The sequence below is a fragment of the Epinephelus lanceolatus genome, chromosome 19, assembly GCF_041903045.1.
Source record: "Epinephelus lanceolatus isolate andai-2023 chromosome 19, ASM4190304v1, whole genome shotgun sequence".
NCBI classification, from domain to species: domain Eukaryota; kingdom Metazoa; phylum Chordata; class Actinopteri; order Perciformes; family Serranidae; genus Epinephelus; species Epinephelus lanceolatus.
Window position 1 is genome coordinate 40,995,985 of NC_135752.1, and position 18,946 is coordinate 41,014,930.

The 18,946-nt window shown below is 42.5% G+C and overlaps 1 protein-coding gene, 1 long non-coding RNA gene and 1 pseudogene across 2 annotated transcripts in view; 1 reads left to right on the forward strand and 2 right to left on the reverse strand.

Annotated features, from left to right (window-relative positions):
* The window catches only part of LOC144458721 (uncharacterized), a 93,508-nt gene that overhangs the window by 71,758 nt on the left and 2,804 nt on the right, over positions 1-18,946 (forward strand). The window lies entirely within an intron of this gene.
* On the reverse strand, positions 252-4,003 carry LOC144458718 (putative apolipoprotein(a)-like protein 2). The gene is made up of 3 exons (XM_078161878.1): positions 3,813-4,003; positions 1,211-1,373; positions 252-1,101 (listed from the first exon to the last, which is right to left on the reverse strand). The coding sequence occupies exons 1-3, from the start codon at positions 3,859-3,861 to the stop codon at positions 972-974; spliced, it is 342 nt and encodes a 113-aa protein (XP_078018004.1). The 5' UTR covers positions 3,862-4,003; the 3' UTR covers positions 252-971.
* Positions 10,063-14,508, reverse strand: LOC144458788 (uncharacterized; annotated as a pseudogene).

Here is an 18,946-nt window from a genome sequence, read left to right on the forward strand (position 1 = left end):
GTTGCAGTACATGGAATGAAAGTCAGAATATATGGAATAAAATCTAAATATATAGATGACACTTGAATATTTGGAATGAAACTTGAGACTATAGATGTGTCACATCACTGATATGACACAAATAAACAAAAGATGAACAATAAACTAAATAAATAAGGACAAACTAAGGACGTGCAGTGTTGAATTTGGCACAAGTTGGACACAGAACACATTTAGTAATAATAATCTTTGAATACACAAGTGAACAGGATCTGTGCAGCAGTAAGGGCGAGGCTCCAGAGCTCTGTGAACTGAGTCGAGCATGTCTTCATCTATGTCCACTGTTTAAGTTTGACACTAATGATGTCACTGCTGTCAAAATATCTCCTCTAATTAAAGCCATGCTCTAGTTTATACCCATGGTGGTTATGTCGAAGCAAGCAACTAATACACCTATTTGGATTAATTAATACATCTGCAAAGTATATTTCAGCGGTGTCTCTGAGTAGAAGTGACTTTGGTGTGTTTTTATTTAGTGTTTTAGGGGCCCAGGGTAAATGCTGCCTTGCTTTACTTTTCACCGTTTCCCTCACTGAGACTGTAACACATGCAATCTAACATCTGTTCAAGGGGAAGCTTTCAATTCTGGATAGTTTGAGAATAATAATGCATCATATCATGATTTGCATATTTTTAAGTGCTTTGGGGGGTTGTAAATTATTTCAGGGTCCAGTGAGTCAGAATAGCAACATGATTCAATATTTTCATGTGTAAACTTCATAATAAATCTCTAGCTGTTTGGGGCCCAGGTGTATTGGTCAGGATCTAAGGAAGTGTTGTGTTGAGCATGAAGTTGTTTGTATGAGCCCTTCTCCAGAAAGCTACAAGCTGCAATACCACAGGCCCAGCAATCGGCCTGTTCTGAACACACGTGTTTCCACTGACCTTCATCATCACCGTCATCATTATTGTAAATGGGTAAAGAATCATCATCATTGATTAGTTGTACCTGTGTCACATCTTGGCACCTTGCAGTGCTCCCAGCGGGTTTCAGAGTCAGTGGTGTAACACCAGGGCATCGTCCAATTGTCAGGGTTACGACAGTAGTTGTTATCCAGGCCTCTGACAAATGACAGACAGTAAGAATGATGAACACAGGTCAACTCAACAATAAAGGCAACAGACCATATGTCCCTCTTTAATGAAAAACAACATGTTTCAGTTACAGTACTTGTGGGGGTAGTTCTCTGGCGTTCTGTCATGTTGGTGAGGCGTCTGAGCCGACCAGCTCTGGCATGTTTTGCCAGATTCAGTCACAGCAATCCTGCCTCGGTACATTTCACCATTACCAGTGGCACAGGTCAGCTCTGGGATGATGGTGGGAGGCTCGGATGCTGAGCACAGAGGATGAGACAGACTGGTTGTAGAACTCAAAGACAATACACGTGAAGTAGTGGCACTTTAAAATCATGTCAAATTACAAAGTAAAACTAACTGTGAAAATAGTGATTACTAAATTGCTTCTGGATTAATAAGAATAGAATCTGAAATACTTTATTTATCCCTGAGGGGAAATTGTGAATATATATTTTTATATACATATAGACATAATGAGCCCACAGTGACACTGGGCCTAACTACACCAGTAAGGTACATTTACATATTTTGTTATATGTCGGCCTGTCAACTATTATTTTACTGTAACATATGACACCAAACCATCTACATTTAATGCAGCACTTCTGATCACACCTATGACAGATATAATAACAGACATGATTCTTGGACTTTTACTGCACACGAGACTAAAACTATTAAAATGGTGGTTGTGTTGTGGTGTTTCAGCCACCAGGTGTCACTGTGTTTACTGTCTTTGATGCCATGAAGCTTTGAATCTTTCTCAGCATTAACAGAGAGACAGCTGCAAAGCTTCAAAAGGCTTCATTCAGCCATCACTACAAAACAACCACCATCAGACGTGAAACCACCACAAAGACACGTCTGATAATCTGTCTGTTACTCACCATCATATATCAGATTAATCCACTGACAACAAGATGAACAACATGGCCACTGTCTTGTTTGGTTGACACACTTTTTTTTACCTTAGTGTCAAACACGTAGTGTTTCCTGTGACTGCTTCACAATAAAAGCCCCCCTGTGTTTGTCCAGTTGAGCTTTCTCACAATCCGCCCACAGACTGTCAAAATTGGCTCACACCTCTCCTCCACCCACACACTCAGCACCGGCTCTCCCCAGGGCTGCGTGCTGAGCCCCCTCCTCTACTCTCTCTATACATATGACTGCAGTCCATCCCATCCCACGAACACCATCATAAAGTTTGCAGATGACACCACCATCATTGGGCTCATCTCCAGTGGAGATGAGTCTGCCTATAGGGACGAAGTGTGAAGGCTGTCTACCTGGTGTTCAGAGAACAACCTCTCTCTGAACATCAAGAAAAACAAAAGAACTCATCATAGACTTTAGGAAAAACAGAGATGACCCCGCCCCTCTCTTCATCGGAGGAGAGAGTGCGGAGACTGTCACCTCCTTCAAGTTCCTGGGCACCCACATCTCAGCTGATCTCTCCTGGACCACCAACATCACAGCTATGGTGAAAAAGGCACTGCAGCGGCTGTACTTCTTGAGAGTTCTCAAGAAAAACAACTTGGAGAAGAGGCTGCTGCTGGCCTTCTACTGCTCCTCTGTGGAGAGCATCCTCACATACTGTCTCTGTGTGTGTGGTATGCTGGCTCCAAGGCAGCTGACAGGAAAACCCTCCAAGGAGTGATCAACTCAGCTCAAACAATCATTGGTTGCCCTCTGCCCACACTGGATGACATATCCAAATCCCGCTGTCACAACAGGATCACATCCACAACACCAGACCCCTCACATCCAGCCCATCACCTGTTTGAACTGATGCCCTCCAGGTGGTGCTACAGGTCAATTAATTCACACACCTCCAGACTCTGCAATAGTTTCTACCCCTGGGCCATAAGAACTGCCAACAAACACTGATCAACCCCCCCCCATGCCCCCCCCCCCCCCTCCCTCCAGCACACACACACACACACACACACACAGACACACGGAGACAGACAGACAGACACACACACACACACACACGGAGACAGACAGACACACACACACACACACACACGCACAGACGGAGAAAGACACACACACACACACACACACGGAGACAGACATGCGTGTGCACACACACACACACAAGAAATGTTGCGTAACTTTCAGCAGCTCTGATCAGGCTGCAGGAGAGTGAACAGGAAACATCGAGGCTGATACCAATCAGATGTTGCATCACACGCAGCATCGTTTCCTACACATCTGTCCTGAGTCTGAATCTATGGCGGACTCCCCCACTACTGATGAGAACCACTGCACAGACAGATCATTACTCAGTTATACTAATTCATACATTTATTGGATGTTGCAGAAATAAAACTGGACTAAAAATAGATTCAAAAACTAAATAAAGTTTTTGTCCAGTGAAGATGATCGTCACACTTCTCTGAAGTTCATTTCTGTGAAACTGATAAAATCAGATTTGTGCAGCCAGTGTGTTCTTCTTATTTCGGGCAGTCCCACTGACTGTTTAAGTGAGGCCTGTACATGAACCGACTGGTCCATCTGAGATAGTCACTGAATATAAACACACTGATTGGATGTTGGATAATCGTTTAATAACTGACTGAAAGAAGAACAGAATAAAACTTGATGTTGGTGTGTGTGATCAGTTTGTTCTCTGATTTAAAGGTTCAGTACAAATATTAATAATAACACATCATCTTTAAGCAGAGTCCTACCTGAGCTCCACAGCACCAGCACCAGCACCAGTACCGACAGGTGATCCATGTTCAGGTGGACCGTCTCTCTGCCCGTCCGTCTTTCTTCCTGTGTGTCCGCTGTCCACTCTGATCATCACGTTATGTCCTCAGTGTGTATCTGCGCACAGGAAGAGGTGGAGCTTTACTGAAATATATCTGTCACATCCTGCCTCTCTGTACCTCCCTACAACTACATTTCCACTTCCCCAGGCCCTTCTGTTGTTGTTCTCTACCTGTCCACCAGATGTCCTCAGATTTTTCCAACTGATCACAATGCATCTTAGTGTTTGTTTACACTTATATTTAGTGCTGTCCACATGTGATTGCATCATCCAAGACACATGTTACTACCAGGTGTAAACAGGTGCTCAGTCACACGATCAGGTTTTTCTGTTGGCCATTCACACAGTTTGACCAGTTTTCATACTGGTGTCCAGTCTCAGTTCTCACTTTGGGCTGACACACATATCTGTGTCTTTAGTTTGTTTCCTGCACAGTGGTAGTATAAAACTATAGCAGGAAAAAGATTCTCCTTCTGATCATTTTGAATCTCTGTGTGGTCGCTTTGTGTCTGTTATTGTAATTGTTGTGTAAAAATGCTCATGTGCACAAAACTGTTAAAACAAAATGAAGTCTAACCTCAGAGAGAGTGTTGTAAACCTGTCATGATGCCATTAAGGCTGAAAGCCTGGAGAAGTATAGAGACAGAATGCAACGCATCATATTGTAAAAACCACCAAACTAGTGACACCAAGATATGGAAGTGAGGGCTGAAACGCTAACAGAATGCCTGTACCTGGCTGAAAACATCATATTTCATCATGTCAAAGAATTATTTTAACACCTTGCGTCTCTCAGAGAAGAAAAGTTACAATGAGAACATTGTGGGTTTACCTCAGCGTCTCTTCTCTTTTCTTTGCTTATCTTGTAGAAAAGATCCCACTGAACGGCCAGTAGTGACATACTTTGATGTTTTCAACTATTTTATTGAATCACAAGGTAAAATCCCCATTAAGATACCAAAGATCAAAACCAGGCATTACATAGCTTAGTTAGCTTCAACCTCTACAGTTTGTCTGGCCAACTTAGCAAAATGCTGGCTGCATGTTTGCATACTGAGTGTCAGGATCCCACAGTTTCCTCATATCCTCCTGCTCATGCCTCACGTCTTATTGTTTTAAAGCACAGTTTTTTGGTTCGGCAGTTTGTGAAAACTTAGTTATGAATTCTTTACAGTGTTGGTAGTGCATCCCACCACAGAGCAGCTTTTAGGTAGTTTGTGTTTGCTAGACGTTAAAGACAAGGAGGCACCTTCAGGTAATACAAAGTCAACGGTGGGGGCGGGAGTTAAATGCACTCTGTCTCTATTGGGCTTCTCTCAGTGTGTCTGTGTGAAAGTATCCAATCTGCACATCAGCGTCATGACAACTGTTGCTAAGTGAAGACTGCGAGCATGTAAAGGCGGGGGAGCAGAGAGCGGCCTCACTTCTCTGAACTGCATTTCTGTGAAACTGAAAAACTTTAATTAGATAAGAAGCTGCTGAGAAATTACTAATTATAGGACCGTGGTCTCTGTTACCATGACAACCAGGCTGAGATGTTCCTATGAGCTTAATGCAGTCAGAGTCTTCTTGTTATTTCCTGTAGACGTGTTAACATCAGCAGAGTCATTCAGAGGAGACTGAATTTCAGCAGTGAATAACCATTATATTGATTAGTGATGAATCTATGATGATGTTTTTCAATAATCAATCACTGAGTCTATAAAACATCAGTGAACATGTGCAGCACAGTTTGTCACAGTCCAAGGTGACGTCTTTAAATGTCTTGTTTTGTAAAGATATTCTGTTGAAATGTTGACTCCTCCCACTACTGTGATGTGATTGGCTGAATTAAAAACTGATAAGTTTTTTGGGATTGTGAGCCTCTGATTGCCCCCCGCCCTCTTGAGCTCACATGGGTACGTCTAAAATGGTGGCACTGAAACTCGCACAGCACATGCGCACAACTAAAATTGTGTCTCTGTGGCTCTGCAGGGGGATGATACTGTGTATTTGTGTTACCATCATCATCATCAGCAGAGTCACTATTGTTGTTAGTGGGGAACAAATAACACTGACAGAATACCTGTTGTATTTTCACTCGTTTAAATTTCCATGTCACAAGTTTTATTATTCTGACATTCTCACTGTTCTTCAGTCTACAAACATTTCACTCTCCTGAATTATTTAACAATCAGATAAGTTCTGAATAACTTTATCGGCCAAACACGTGAAAACACGTGGAAGGAATTTGACTCTATGTAACAACAGACCGTAAAAACAATCATGGACGTAACCACTGTGACGTCACCCACTGGTTTGGGGAAACCCATTTTGAAGTTTGGCATTTTGGTCATCGCCATCTTGTTTTTTTGGAGCCAGAAGTGACGAGAGGGTGGAGGAGTGAGGGGTGGATCTGACAGTTCACTATCAATCGACAGTCTGTCACTCAAAGAGGCCCCGCCCTTAATGATGCGTAACATTTAAGTGTTAATAAAATGTAAACAGGTGAGTTCTATCTAAATTCAGCCCCATACAGTTGTCATGAATGTTTTTTGTACCAGGCTGTAAACATGTTTATTTCTACATGTTAACATGGGGGTCTGTGGGGACTGACTCACTGCAGGATTTGTCACTTCAGTGTTGGTTTTATTTTTCAGTCCTGGAGGTTGCTGTTTGAATTTAACCTACAAACACAAAAATACACACAAAAATAAAAACAAGGACAACAAAGATGGACAAAGACAAACACCAACAATTAACTATGAGCAGATATAAATGTAGCTGTAGATGTAAACAGTAGGATGGTGCAGAGTGCAGAGGGCGCTGGAATAATAAGATCAATATAGAAAGATTCATGTACAGGGGTTTTTAAATAAACATGAGGTGGATGGATGTGACAGTTTATACAGTTTATACAATGTCCTCAGATTTAGGTTTCACAGTGACGAGATTTACATGATAAAAAACTAAACTATAAAAATATATAATTCACAGGTACAGTCGGTGTTTCAGCTTCAGTTTTTGGATCCATGAGCTTCTTATACCTTTGTATTGATATTTTCTAACAACTGTTCATCTTTTCTATTTAAATAAAGTTTAACATTATTAGAAGTTTCTAATCATCTGTTTTTCTGATTTCTTTAAACATTTCACTCACACAGCTGATTTTCAGGATGAATGTTTTTGGCATTGTCAGTAGCTATTTTAGTGTTTGAGGTCCAGCAGGATTTATCACTATATTCACTCATGGAGAAAACTCAGAGTGTTTTGTTTACTGTCAACAATATAGTAACACTAGTCCATACCCACTGAGTGCACAGTTACCCACGGACAGTTTCGCATGTTGTGTGTTTGGGATACAGGTCATAGGAAATTGCAGATTAAACAGTCAACTGAACCCATTAAGAAGAGCAATGTATTCAGACAGAGTGTTTGTGAACTTGATAGTACAATTGCTTTATTTAAAGTACAGTAGATTGACCACGTCAGTGAGTAGAAAAACGTGGGACAGACAGAATGACTGACTGACAGAATGACACACTGACAGCTTCCGTGATTATGTACAGCATACCATACCATGACTTAGTCATACCAACAATTAGAAAACAACACCAACATTGGTCCACAGGGGGAGCCACAGCAATCGGTTGCATTTTAGCCATTTTGAAGCATTTTTCTGTTGTTATAGCGCCACCCAGTTGCCAATTAGAGTTAAATTTCTCCAGTCACCTTGAGGCGTCCTGTTCTACATATCTACCAAGTTTAGTAAAAATCCATGTGGCAGTTAGGCCTAGATAAGAAATGAGCTCTCTAGCGCCCCCATTTTGTTTGATGGGGTCAATAATGGAGGGGTCCCCTCAGATTATGTGTGGTCATATGCCTACAAAGTTGCGTGGTGATGGGTGAAACCCTTGAGATGTTATACACCTTTATGTGATGAGCCACGCCCTCCGCAATATTCATTGCCTTATAGAAGCTCAGTTTTAGTAAGTTTTCCAACTTTTGCCAAGAGGGAACTTTAGATATTGGTTCCTAGATTATGTTCACCCAGTTTCATGCAGATCGCTCAAACTTCCTAGGAAGAGATCCATTTGAAGTGTTTTTCAAAAAATTCAAAATGGCGGAAATAATGAGGTAAATAAGAAGATCCCAGTTGGCACAACTCTTGTCTAAACCTGTGAACCTTTGTAAAGTCAGCAACAGTCAAAAGTTGAGAAGACTCAAAAATCTATTGCATCATGTGGCCTTGATGATTTGTGTTTACTCGAGGTTTTCTTTTTTCACAGTGTGTGTGTTGAAGTTGAGCAGAGTCTCGTCAGGCCACATCATCCCTACAGTGATGCAGTGTTGGCTCCCTCTAGTGGTCACTACAGAAACCATCACCAACAGTCTTCATGACACTTGAATGAAGCATCAGTTTTAATGGTGGTGTGTGTTTGTCCAGTGAATCTGTGTCAGAGCTGCTGCTCACAATGAACTTAAACTGTTTCAATAACAAAGACAAACAAAGTTCAGCAGAAACTTCAACAGAGCCAAAAACCTGCTGATGGTCCAGTGAAGACGCTCTGAACAAACTGACTTCATCAGCACAGATTTTATTCAGGATTCACAGAAAACAACACAATATATGACATCACTGACAATATGGCTTGTTAACAACATAAAGGACAAAATAAATGGAACAAAATGTTTCCACGTGGCCTGCGTCATGTGACATGTTTTAACTAGTTGTTACAAGCATGAACACACATGAAGACAGCGGGTAACTAACATGTAATAATATTGATTGTAATAAAAATCAGAGTACATACGACAATCTGACTTTAGTTCTGTGACATGTTCCATATAAACTGATTAATATGAGAAGAAAATGTCATGTTTAACTGATTTATATGTTTATACTGTATTTATTATATATGTCAGTGTTGTGTTACTGTCACAACAAGAGTTTATTAAAATGTCTGTCAACATCAGAATCAATGACAGCTTCATATCCATTAAAAGATTAAAAACAATGAACCAACACAAAGAAACTACAGATAAATAAAAGTATTTCTGTCCAACACCATGTGACCTTAATTTGTGATATAGAGCAAGGAGAGAGCTGTTGTACTCAACATTAACCAGCAGGGGGCGTCCTCACTCCATCTCAAACCAGAGCTTTCCACATGAACACAATGCACTGTGGACTTTGACGTACTCGCTGAGCTTGGTGGCTCATAAAAACTGACAAAAACAAACTCAAGGTCCACTTACTCACTTGATTCAGAGCTTTTGACTGAATCACATGGTCTTCATCAACAGAGTGAGTCTACTTCCCATGATTCTGAGCAACTCCACGACTTCTCATCCATGTTGGCTTGACAGGTGAAACACTGCTGTGTGATTCAGTCAAAAGCTCCAGAACAAGTGAACATTGAGTTGAGATTATTTCATCAACTACCACAGTGTACATACTGGATGTATCTGCTTCTGCTGTACACTGTGAAACTAGTGAAAGCACTTTGTTCAAACATGAAGTGAAGCAAGACGTATGCTGACAGATATTGGACTTCATTTCTTGTCTTTTCTATGTTGTTATTTTCTTCCTTTTCTTCATTTCCTCCCAGCAGTACAGGTTTTAATTTCATCAATAAAAAACACATTTTCATCTCCAACAAAAACAAGCATAAAACTAAATTAAAAATGACCTCTGAAAACAAAATCTATGACAAAATGTTTTACAATTTTCCATAAGCAAATAGAAATTAAACAATAATGTGAAAAATAGATGAACGGACAAATTAAGTGAGCCGCCCTTGTTAAAGTCTTCAATGACATTCACTTAAAACACAGACAGTGGCAGAACTTCAGTCTCAGTATTTCTGGATCTCAGTGACACAACTGACACGGTCGACCACAACATATTACCAGACTGACTGGCAAACTGGGACTCTGGCACAGTACTAAACTGGATTGATTTCCTCCTCCCTCTCCTTTGAACTGCCTTGTTACCAAAATGCGTTATAGAAATAACCTTTCCTTGCCTCACACTTCATATAAATATAATAAAAAACATACTTTGTCATGTTTAATATCTATAAACATATATCTATATATGTTTGTAGAATCTGGAGGTGTCAGGTCAAGATTTTGGTATCAGGAGCGTTCTGGCTTTCATCTGCAGTCTGAATAGTATTGACCAATCATGTTTGAGCAGCAGGTAGGTCTGTGTGGAGAGGCAGAACACATAGACTGAAAAACAAACTCAGAGCCCGTTGACTATCATCTTACAATGATTTAGCTTTTGAAAGAAAATCTCCACATTCATAGGCAGATATCTGTTTACATGTTTTATATTAGCCAAAATAACTTGGGCACAGAAGAGGAAGTCTTGGCTCAGATATCCGCGGGCTCAGCCCAAAATATTTGCCAGACTATCAGACTGACAGTCAATGGGTCCCAAAATTGTATTAAGTTTAAAAAGTCACCCGTGGAATTTGTTCTTTCAATACTTTACCAGCTGTTGTCAGTGCACCAGACATGTAGCGCCACACTGATCTGGTTCCTTCATCTTCATCCATTCCTCTTTTAATCTCTTCCAGTTTCTGGACCTTCTCTGTGTCTCCTTTCTCCTTCATCTTCTCAATCAGGAGGTCCAAGTCGACGTGAGTGGACACTGCATTAACTTTCAGGGCATTCTGCTCCAGTTTGACGACATGATAGAAGGACTCTTCCAGGAATTGATCCGTTTCTCTCTGAAGTTCTTCATTTTTCTTTTTCAGATCTTCCAAAAGACTTGATGTCTTCTTACTGCCTGTTTTACTCTGTTCATAGTTCTCTTTCACAGCTTGTAGAGTCTTTTTAACTTTCCTTGTCTTGGTCACAAACTTCCAGTTTTCTTTCACATGATCTGATGCAGGACACTTCCCGGTACAAACAGTGCAGCGGCCATCTTTTATGACCTCACAGTGTTCTGGTTTCCAGGCCATTGTGCATCCAGGATAGTGACAGTTCTCCTCACACTTTTTACAGCAGACAGCTCCTTGAAAGAAAATAAACCACCACATCCCACAATGGATAGGTTCTTTTTCTTTGTAAGGCTCATCAACATCTACAGTGAACTCCTCGTTCTTCTTCATCTTTTCATGATATTTCTTCAGAGCTTCCTGAGTCTGATGGATTTCTCTCTGTTTTAGTTCAGTCAGCTTGATCCTCTCCTGCAGGTTTTGGATGCAGGCTGTCAGTCTGATTTGTGCCCTCAACACTTCGATGGTTTTCATCAGGTTCTGGGGTTCAGTGTTTCTCAGGAAATCAGTGAACTGACTCATTCCTTCCATTGTCACATCCCACACACTCTTTAAAGCAAACTTATTTTTCTGTTGTTCTCTCTGTGCTCTGGTGGTTATTGAACATAAAATGAAGAGGCTGATTCTCTTTATCTTTGGCACATTTGATTTTTGCGTCTTTTAGAGCTCGTAGAACATTTTCAGGAGTCAGACCATCTGAGTGTGTGATGAGGACGACAATGTTCTCCTCCATGTTTTTTCCAAACAGAGACATGACTGAATCAAAGATGTACCTCAGTCGATCACTCAGTCGATTCTCACTCGCTTTCATCACCAGACCCACGGCATTGATCTCATGGACGCCATCGTCTGAGCGGAACAAGTCAAATAATCTTTGACTGATGATGGCATCATGTTCAATCCCAGTAGTGCTCCCAAATCCAGGAGTGTCGACGATGGTCAGAGAGTAGGGCAGAGTTTTATCTTCAAAACCAAAGATCTCGTACACAATCACATCTGATGTTTGACTTTCACATTGACTTTTCTTCTTATCCTTTACGATCTGAAACCAGACATCGTCCTCCCACTCCACTCCCATGGCGTAGTTGACCAAAGCATTGATCAGAGTAGATTTTCCTGCTCCTGTTTCACCCACAAGCAAGATGGTTTTGTTTTTCTTGTTTGGATCTTTCTCACCAAGAGTCATTTTTGTCAGAGTGCCAATACTCTCTTTCTTTGGATTCAGCTGGTAGAGAGTAGGAGATCCTGAATGGATCAGAACTTTGGGGATGTTATCATATTTGGATGACACGTTCCTGTAGAAAAGTAAATATATGAGTCAAACACAACTGAACATAGATTCTAAGTGTTACATTCTCAGCCAACTGGACTTGCTTGAGTTCTTAAAGATGCTTTGCCTCTCATTCAAGAGGCTTCTTCAGTTCTAACGGACTGGTGTGGTGTTGGGGGCTTTAAACTGTGTCTGGTTGTGAAACCTTACACATGTGAGTTGTTAGCCCATCCCTCCATCATGTGGGTCTTTTGTACCATTTGTCTTCTCTGGCCAACAAAAGAGGAGTAAAAGAAACCATCTATGTCAAACTGGATGGACCATTGTTAAAAAGAACAGGTGGCCTTCAACACCACTTATCACCCACCTACAATGCAGTCTTGAGTTCCCTCCCCAGACGACTTCACACCCATTCACACCTGCACCCACCTGACCTTAACATTAACGACTCACATGTGACCCTAACGACTCTGTAAGGGTTCACACCCACACAGAGTTTAAAGCCTGCGACTCTGTACCAGTCGTTTAGAACTGAAGAAGCCTCTTGGATGAGAGGCAAAACGTCTTCAAGAAACTCAGGCATGTCCAGTTGCCTACGATATAGCACTTCAGATTACCATGACCTGGATGACTGAGAATCTTCACGGACATGTACTGAACATCGAACGGAATAATGAAACATCACTCTATCCATTGTGGCCTGTAATAAAGAATGTTAGTCAAACTAACAACAAAACATGAACCAATATATCCAAACTACATATTTACAAACTAAGCAGTGATATTAGGTCAATCAGTTCATCATTCACAATAATCAGTCTCATCACCAAAAAGCATGATCAATGCCAAAAAAAATATTTAAACCAAAATGGCCTAAACTGAGTTGATGTCACTTAAACATGCGTACAGTCAGACTCCATGCTAACACGTACACATTTCTGGAATAAAACTATTGAACACTAAAACACTCTGATGTTTTAGGAATATTGGTATTACTCACATTGCCATGGTAACAGGTTCACAGGAAGCTTGAGGATGGACCACGTTATGAGTTCTTTGGATAAAAGAAATACAAGTCAGTGACGTACACCTCCTGATACTGTAGATACGATATCATAACTAATATGATAAAGAGCGACCCTTCAGCCTGCACCCACCTCCTACACAGAGTTTAAAATCAACCACAGCTATTCATTAAAAACATCATCAGATTTAACAAAAAGAGGAATCAACCAAATGCTCAAGTGTAGGGCTGTCTAACAATTCATTTTATTAATCATTATTTATTGCATTTTTAGTAGCATGTTTAAAATTCAAGTATTTTGCATTTACAAACAATTTTGAAGTCCAGTCTTAAAAAGGTGATGCAGTTCTTAGTGTTTTGATTGGGAATGAAACGGCTCAGAGACAGCTTCTTTCCACAAGCCATCACTACACTGAACACACACACACACACACACACACACACACATACACACACACACACACTTCCTCCAACACGCACACAGACCCATGCAGCCCCTCCTCCCCTACACGCTGTTGCATGAATGTTGTTTGCTATGCAAACGTAATTATTATCTGTATTTCTCATCTGCACCTTAGAAGTAGCCCACACAAGCCTTTTATACACAAGCAGAAATGTATATGATAGTATGTAGCCTACAAGATAATATACCTTTAATAAATAAATAAACACTAATGCTCACTGTGTCACATTAATATGAATGCATGGTGCTTATCGCTGATTATTTACAGCAAACAAACAACAGTTCATACACGCTTGTAGAAATCTACAAGAGTAGCTTTTCATTTATTTGTAAATTAATTTAATGTATTCACTCATTTTTGTTTTTAATTTTCAGGTCCATTATATATTTTCAAAATATTTTTGTAAGTTAACAAGTCTTTTTTTTAAAATATTTCTAGGAGGCGTTTCATATTTACAGATTACGCAGTTACACACAGATTGTCGATGTGTTCACACAAACATTTTTAAGACAATTCTATCTCTTTATATGATCAGATTTTAAAGTATCTCATCCTTCCTGTTTCAAAGTGTTCTTACCTGTGTTGAAGGTCTCTGGTGCTGACGAGGCAGAGAGCGCAGACAGCTGTTTATATAGCAGCAGAGAGGGTGGACGTGCTGTGGTCACATGATTTCACAGAAACACTCTCAGACACAAACAGCTGACTGACTCCACAGACTGCAGTAATATCTTCATTAACACTGTACATGCCCAACAAAATTGAATGCAACCTCCAGTGCAAATATCAGTAAAAGAGAGTTTAAAAAAACAACATCAGACTATACAGTAGAAACTAAAGTAAAACAGCAGTGTGTACCGTGGTCTTTTCAGAAGGTCTTCCTATCTCATGCAAACATTCCTGAATTTGTCTTGTTTAACGGTGTTTTGGGGATTTTGTTGTCACGTGATTTCAGAGAAACAGTGTGACTTCAAACAATCAGAAAAATCAGGAAGGGAGGACAGTTCCAGCAGGTGATGTTTTTAAGCTGGCAAAGGTGTGAACTCGCCCTACTCTGCCTTCTTCTGCCTCTGATTGGCTTACCCCATTATTCTAACCCTAAATGGTCTCATTCTTCATGTCTAAATCAAACCAGCTCAACCACCAGACTGAGAGGAAGGCAATTAACCAATACTTACCTTACCCTAACCGGAACCATCACCAAAAATCTGCCTTTTCCCAACTGGGGGATGCAGCTTTTGTCCCTGATTAACTGGTACTTTAGTCTGAAACTGGTCCAGTGCACCTGCCTGGGGTCTCCTCCCCCCTCTTGCTGCATCCATCCCTGAGCACATGCAGTAACTTTTTTAACACTTGTATGGTGTGGGACGAAATCAGAAAACAGCTGACATCATGTGCAATGAACAGTTTATCTAAATGATGTATGGGCCACAGAATAATTTGAGAGTTGACTCATATTAGACTCATATTAGGACTTAATTCATCAACAACAGTTTGTTCATTACTAAATTTTAAACATTAGGCACATCAACTATTTTCTAAGAGTGAAGCTGAATTTTACTGAATATGTCTCTTTGTGGTGTCGCACTTTGTAGATGGTCTCTGCACACTTGTCTCAGAGAAGGCTCCACTCAGAGGGCAACGTTATCTGTCCAGTTGGCAGGATGGATCATTTTGATGAAACGTAGCTCGTACGTATTTCAGTTGGAAGAAGTTTCGCTTGTGAGTCATTGCTCCAGAAAGTTTGACTCCGTGAATACCTTTCCAACCTTAACAAACTGGTTCAGTCAGACAACTGTTGTCCATGTATCTCTGCACTGCGCAGCAGCACTAAATCTTTTAGTGGCACGAAGTGCTGGAAGGTATCGACCTCCTTGCCTCCATGGTTCATATCAAGTTCATATTACAAAGAAGAGTAAGAAAATTACAGCACTTGGAAACAGAAAAAAGGCACAAAAAATCCTCAGTAAATTGAAAATGGCTGACGTCCTGTTGGGTTAGGGTATAGCTCCAACAGGCTTTTGTTTGCATGTCTGGTTGCGTTGCATATACCGACCAAATTTCAATAATCTTTGTGAAAATCAAAGGTGAGGGCACTGACTTTGAAAATTGTTTGGACATGTTGTCGAACTGTTCTCATTGTCACACCCGAGCATGAGAGCCATAAAATGTCAACGTTAAATCTGTGGGAGTTTGTTAAAGTATGACCCCTGTAAATGGCTCCAAAAATCTCCTACACCAACAAACAAAATTACAGTCCAGTCAACAACAGGCTGGAAACAACTGCAGAGATGTTAAAGGATAATTCTGCTCTCACTGCATGTTTTACGTCATTAAATGAAGATCACAGTTCAAATGTAAAGCAAACAGGGTTTAAGGCTCATAGTGTTTCAGTGCAGCCAGTCTCCTCAAGGTTCTGTCCATTTGGTATCAAACATAATGCTGCTGGATCATCTTTTTAGTTTCATAATGTAGTGTATTATCATTCAGTCTGAAGCTTTGGAACAGATGACCAGTATGGGGCTTAGGGTCAGAAACATATATGGTCAGGGTCAAGAAGATATTTATGGCCCAGGGTCAAGGTTTGGTGAAGTCCAACTAGGGTGACTCTCTGTTGTCTGTTTGACTTTGTCTCACATTTCACAAACACCACCAGGTCTATATAAGCAGGGTATTTGGAGCTGTTTTTCAGAGCAATTCACATTGGCTGAGAACCTCTCCAAGCATTCTAGATGCTTGATAGATGCTGTATTTCTTGTAATAAACCTTTTCTTTATGCAAGCAAGACGGTGTCATCGGAGTCTTCTTCATCACCTTCACATCATCTCTATTTAATAAACAACAATAACAACGGCTCTATGAATTCAAGATCAACAGGCTGACTGACCCATCGTCAGCAGTGATGTGGGCGTTGTTGGAATGTCCTGATACAAAGGAAACTGAGAACAAAGGCTCATGATTTATTAGTCAGTCTGAATGTCAGGTAAGGTGTGGTCATGAGGGCGGTGGCTGAAAGAATGAGACCGTGCCTGAAAATTATTTGCATCTCAGGTGTCTTTAATCCATGTGACTATAGAGCACCGTCTGTTTGACACGCATGATTCTCACTGCGGCACAACACGCGTCCGCAGTGGACAGGACACATGAAGAAGACAACTCAGAGTAGGAGACCTGATTTGATAGAGCTGATTTCTAAATGATGGAGGAGAGAGAAGACTGACTTCCTGTTGGGTTCAGTGTTTGTCTTCAAGAGGCTCATATAAAAATCTGGACATATGTGAACCAAATATGTTCATCTCTGTCATATTTAAAGGGCGCGGCCTCAGCTGTGATAAACCTGTGGGAGGCGCATCGAGTCATTTTGTCACACCTGAACAAGAGACCCATGAAATATAACATTTATCACCAGTTCTGATGCACTTGCAAAGTTTTGTGAGTTTCAAGCACCTTTAGCCCCCAAAAAGGCAACTTTTCTACATTTTATTCTATTTCATTTTATGTCCAAAACTTTTATTTTATTTCCATCCATCTTCCTCTAACCACTTATCCTGTTGGGGGTCGTGGGGGGCGGAGTCTATCCCAGGTGACACTGGGTGAGAGGCAGGGTTCACCCTGGACAGGTCACCAGACTATCACAGGACTGACACATAGAGACAGGCAACCATTCACACTCACATTCACACCTACGGACAATTTAGAGTCACCAATTAACCTGCATGTCTTTGGACTGTGGGAGGAAGCTGGAGCACCTGGAGGAAACCCACGCTGACACAGAAAGAACATGTCAGAGCACCTGGAGGAAACCCACACTGACACAGGGGGAACATGTCAGAGCACCTGGAGGAAACCCACGCTGACACGGGGAGAACATGTCAGAGCACCTGGAGGAAACCCACGCTGACACGGGGAGAACATGTCGGAGCACCTGGAGGAAACCCACGCTGACACGGGGAGAACATGTCGGAGCACCTGGAGGAAACCCACGCTGACACGGGGAGAACATGTCGGAGCACCTGGAGGAAACCCACGCTGACACGGGGAGAACATGTCGGAGCACCTGGAGGAAACCCACGCTGACACGGGGAGAACATGTCGGAGCACCTGGAGGAAACCCACGCTGACACGGGGAGAACATGTCGGAGCACCTGGAGGAAACCCACGCTGACACGGGGAGAACATGTCGGAGCACCTGGAGGAAACCCACACTGACACAGGGAGAACATGTCAGAGCACCTGGAGGAAACCCACGCTGACACGGGGAGAACATGTTGGAGCACCTGGAGGAAACCCACACTGACACAGGGAGAACATGTCAGAGCACCTGGAGGAAACCCACACTGACACAGGGAGAACATGTCAGAGCACCTGGAGGAAACCCACGCTGACACGGGGAGAACATGTCGGAGCACCTGGAGGAAACCCACGCTGACACAAGGAGAACATGTCGGAGCACCTGGAGGAAACCCACGCTGACACGGGGAGAACATGTCGGAGCACCTGGAGGAAACCCACACTGACGCAGGGAGAACATGTCAGAGCACCTGGAGGAAACCCACGCTGACACGGGGAGAACATGTCAGAGCACCTGGAGGAAACCCACACTGACACAGGGAGAACATGTCAGAGCACCTGGAGGAAACCCACGCTGACACGGGGAGAACATGTCGGAGCACCTGGAGGAAACCCACGCTGACACAAGGAGAACATGTCGGAGCACCTGGAGGAAACCCACGCTGACACAGGGAGAACATGTCAGAGCACCTGGAGGAAACCCACGCTGACACGGGGAGAACATGTCAGAGCACCAGGAGGAAACCCACGCTGACACGGGGAGAACATGTCAGAGCACCTGGAGGAAACCCACGCTGACACGGGGAGAACATGTCAGAGCACCAGGAGGAAACCCACGCTGACACGGGGAGAACATGTCAGAGCACCAGGAGGAAACCCACGCTGACACGGGGAGAACATGTCGGAGCACCTGGAGGAAACCCACGCTGACACGGGGAGAACATGTCGGAGCACCTGGAGGAAACCCACGCTGACACGGGGAGAACATGTCGGAGCACCTGGAGGAAACCCACGCTGACACGGGGAGAACATGTCGGAGCACCTGGAGGAAACCCACGCTGACACGGGGAGAACATGTCAGAGCACCTGGAGGAAACCCACGCTGACACGGGGAGAACATGTCGGAGCACCTGGAGGAAACCCACGCTGACACGGGGAGAACATGTCGGAGCACCTGGAGGAAACCCACGCTGACACGGGGAGAACATGTCGGAGCACCTGGAGGAAACCCACACTGACACAGGGAGAACATGTCAGAGCACCTGGAGGAAACCCACGCTGACACGGGGAGAACATGTCGGAGCACCTGGAGGAAACCCACACTGACACAGGGAGAACATGTCAGAGCACCTGGAGGAAACCCACACTGACACAGGGAGAACATGTCAGAGCACCTGGAGGAAACCCACGCTGACACGGGGAGAACATGTCGGAGCACCTGGAGGAAACCCACGC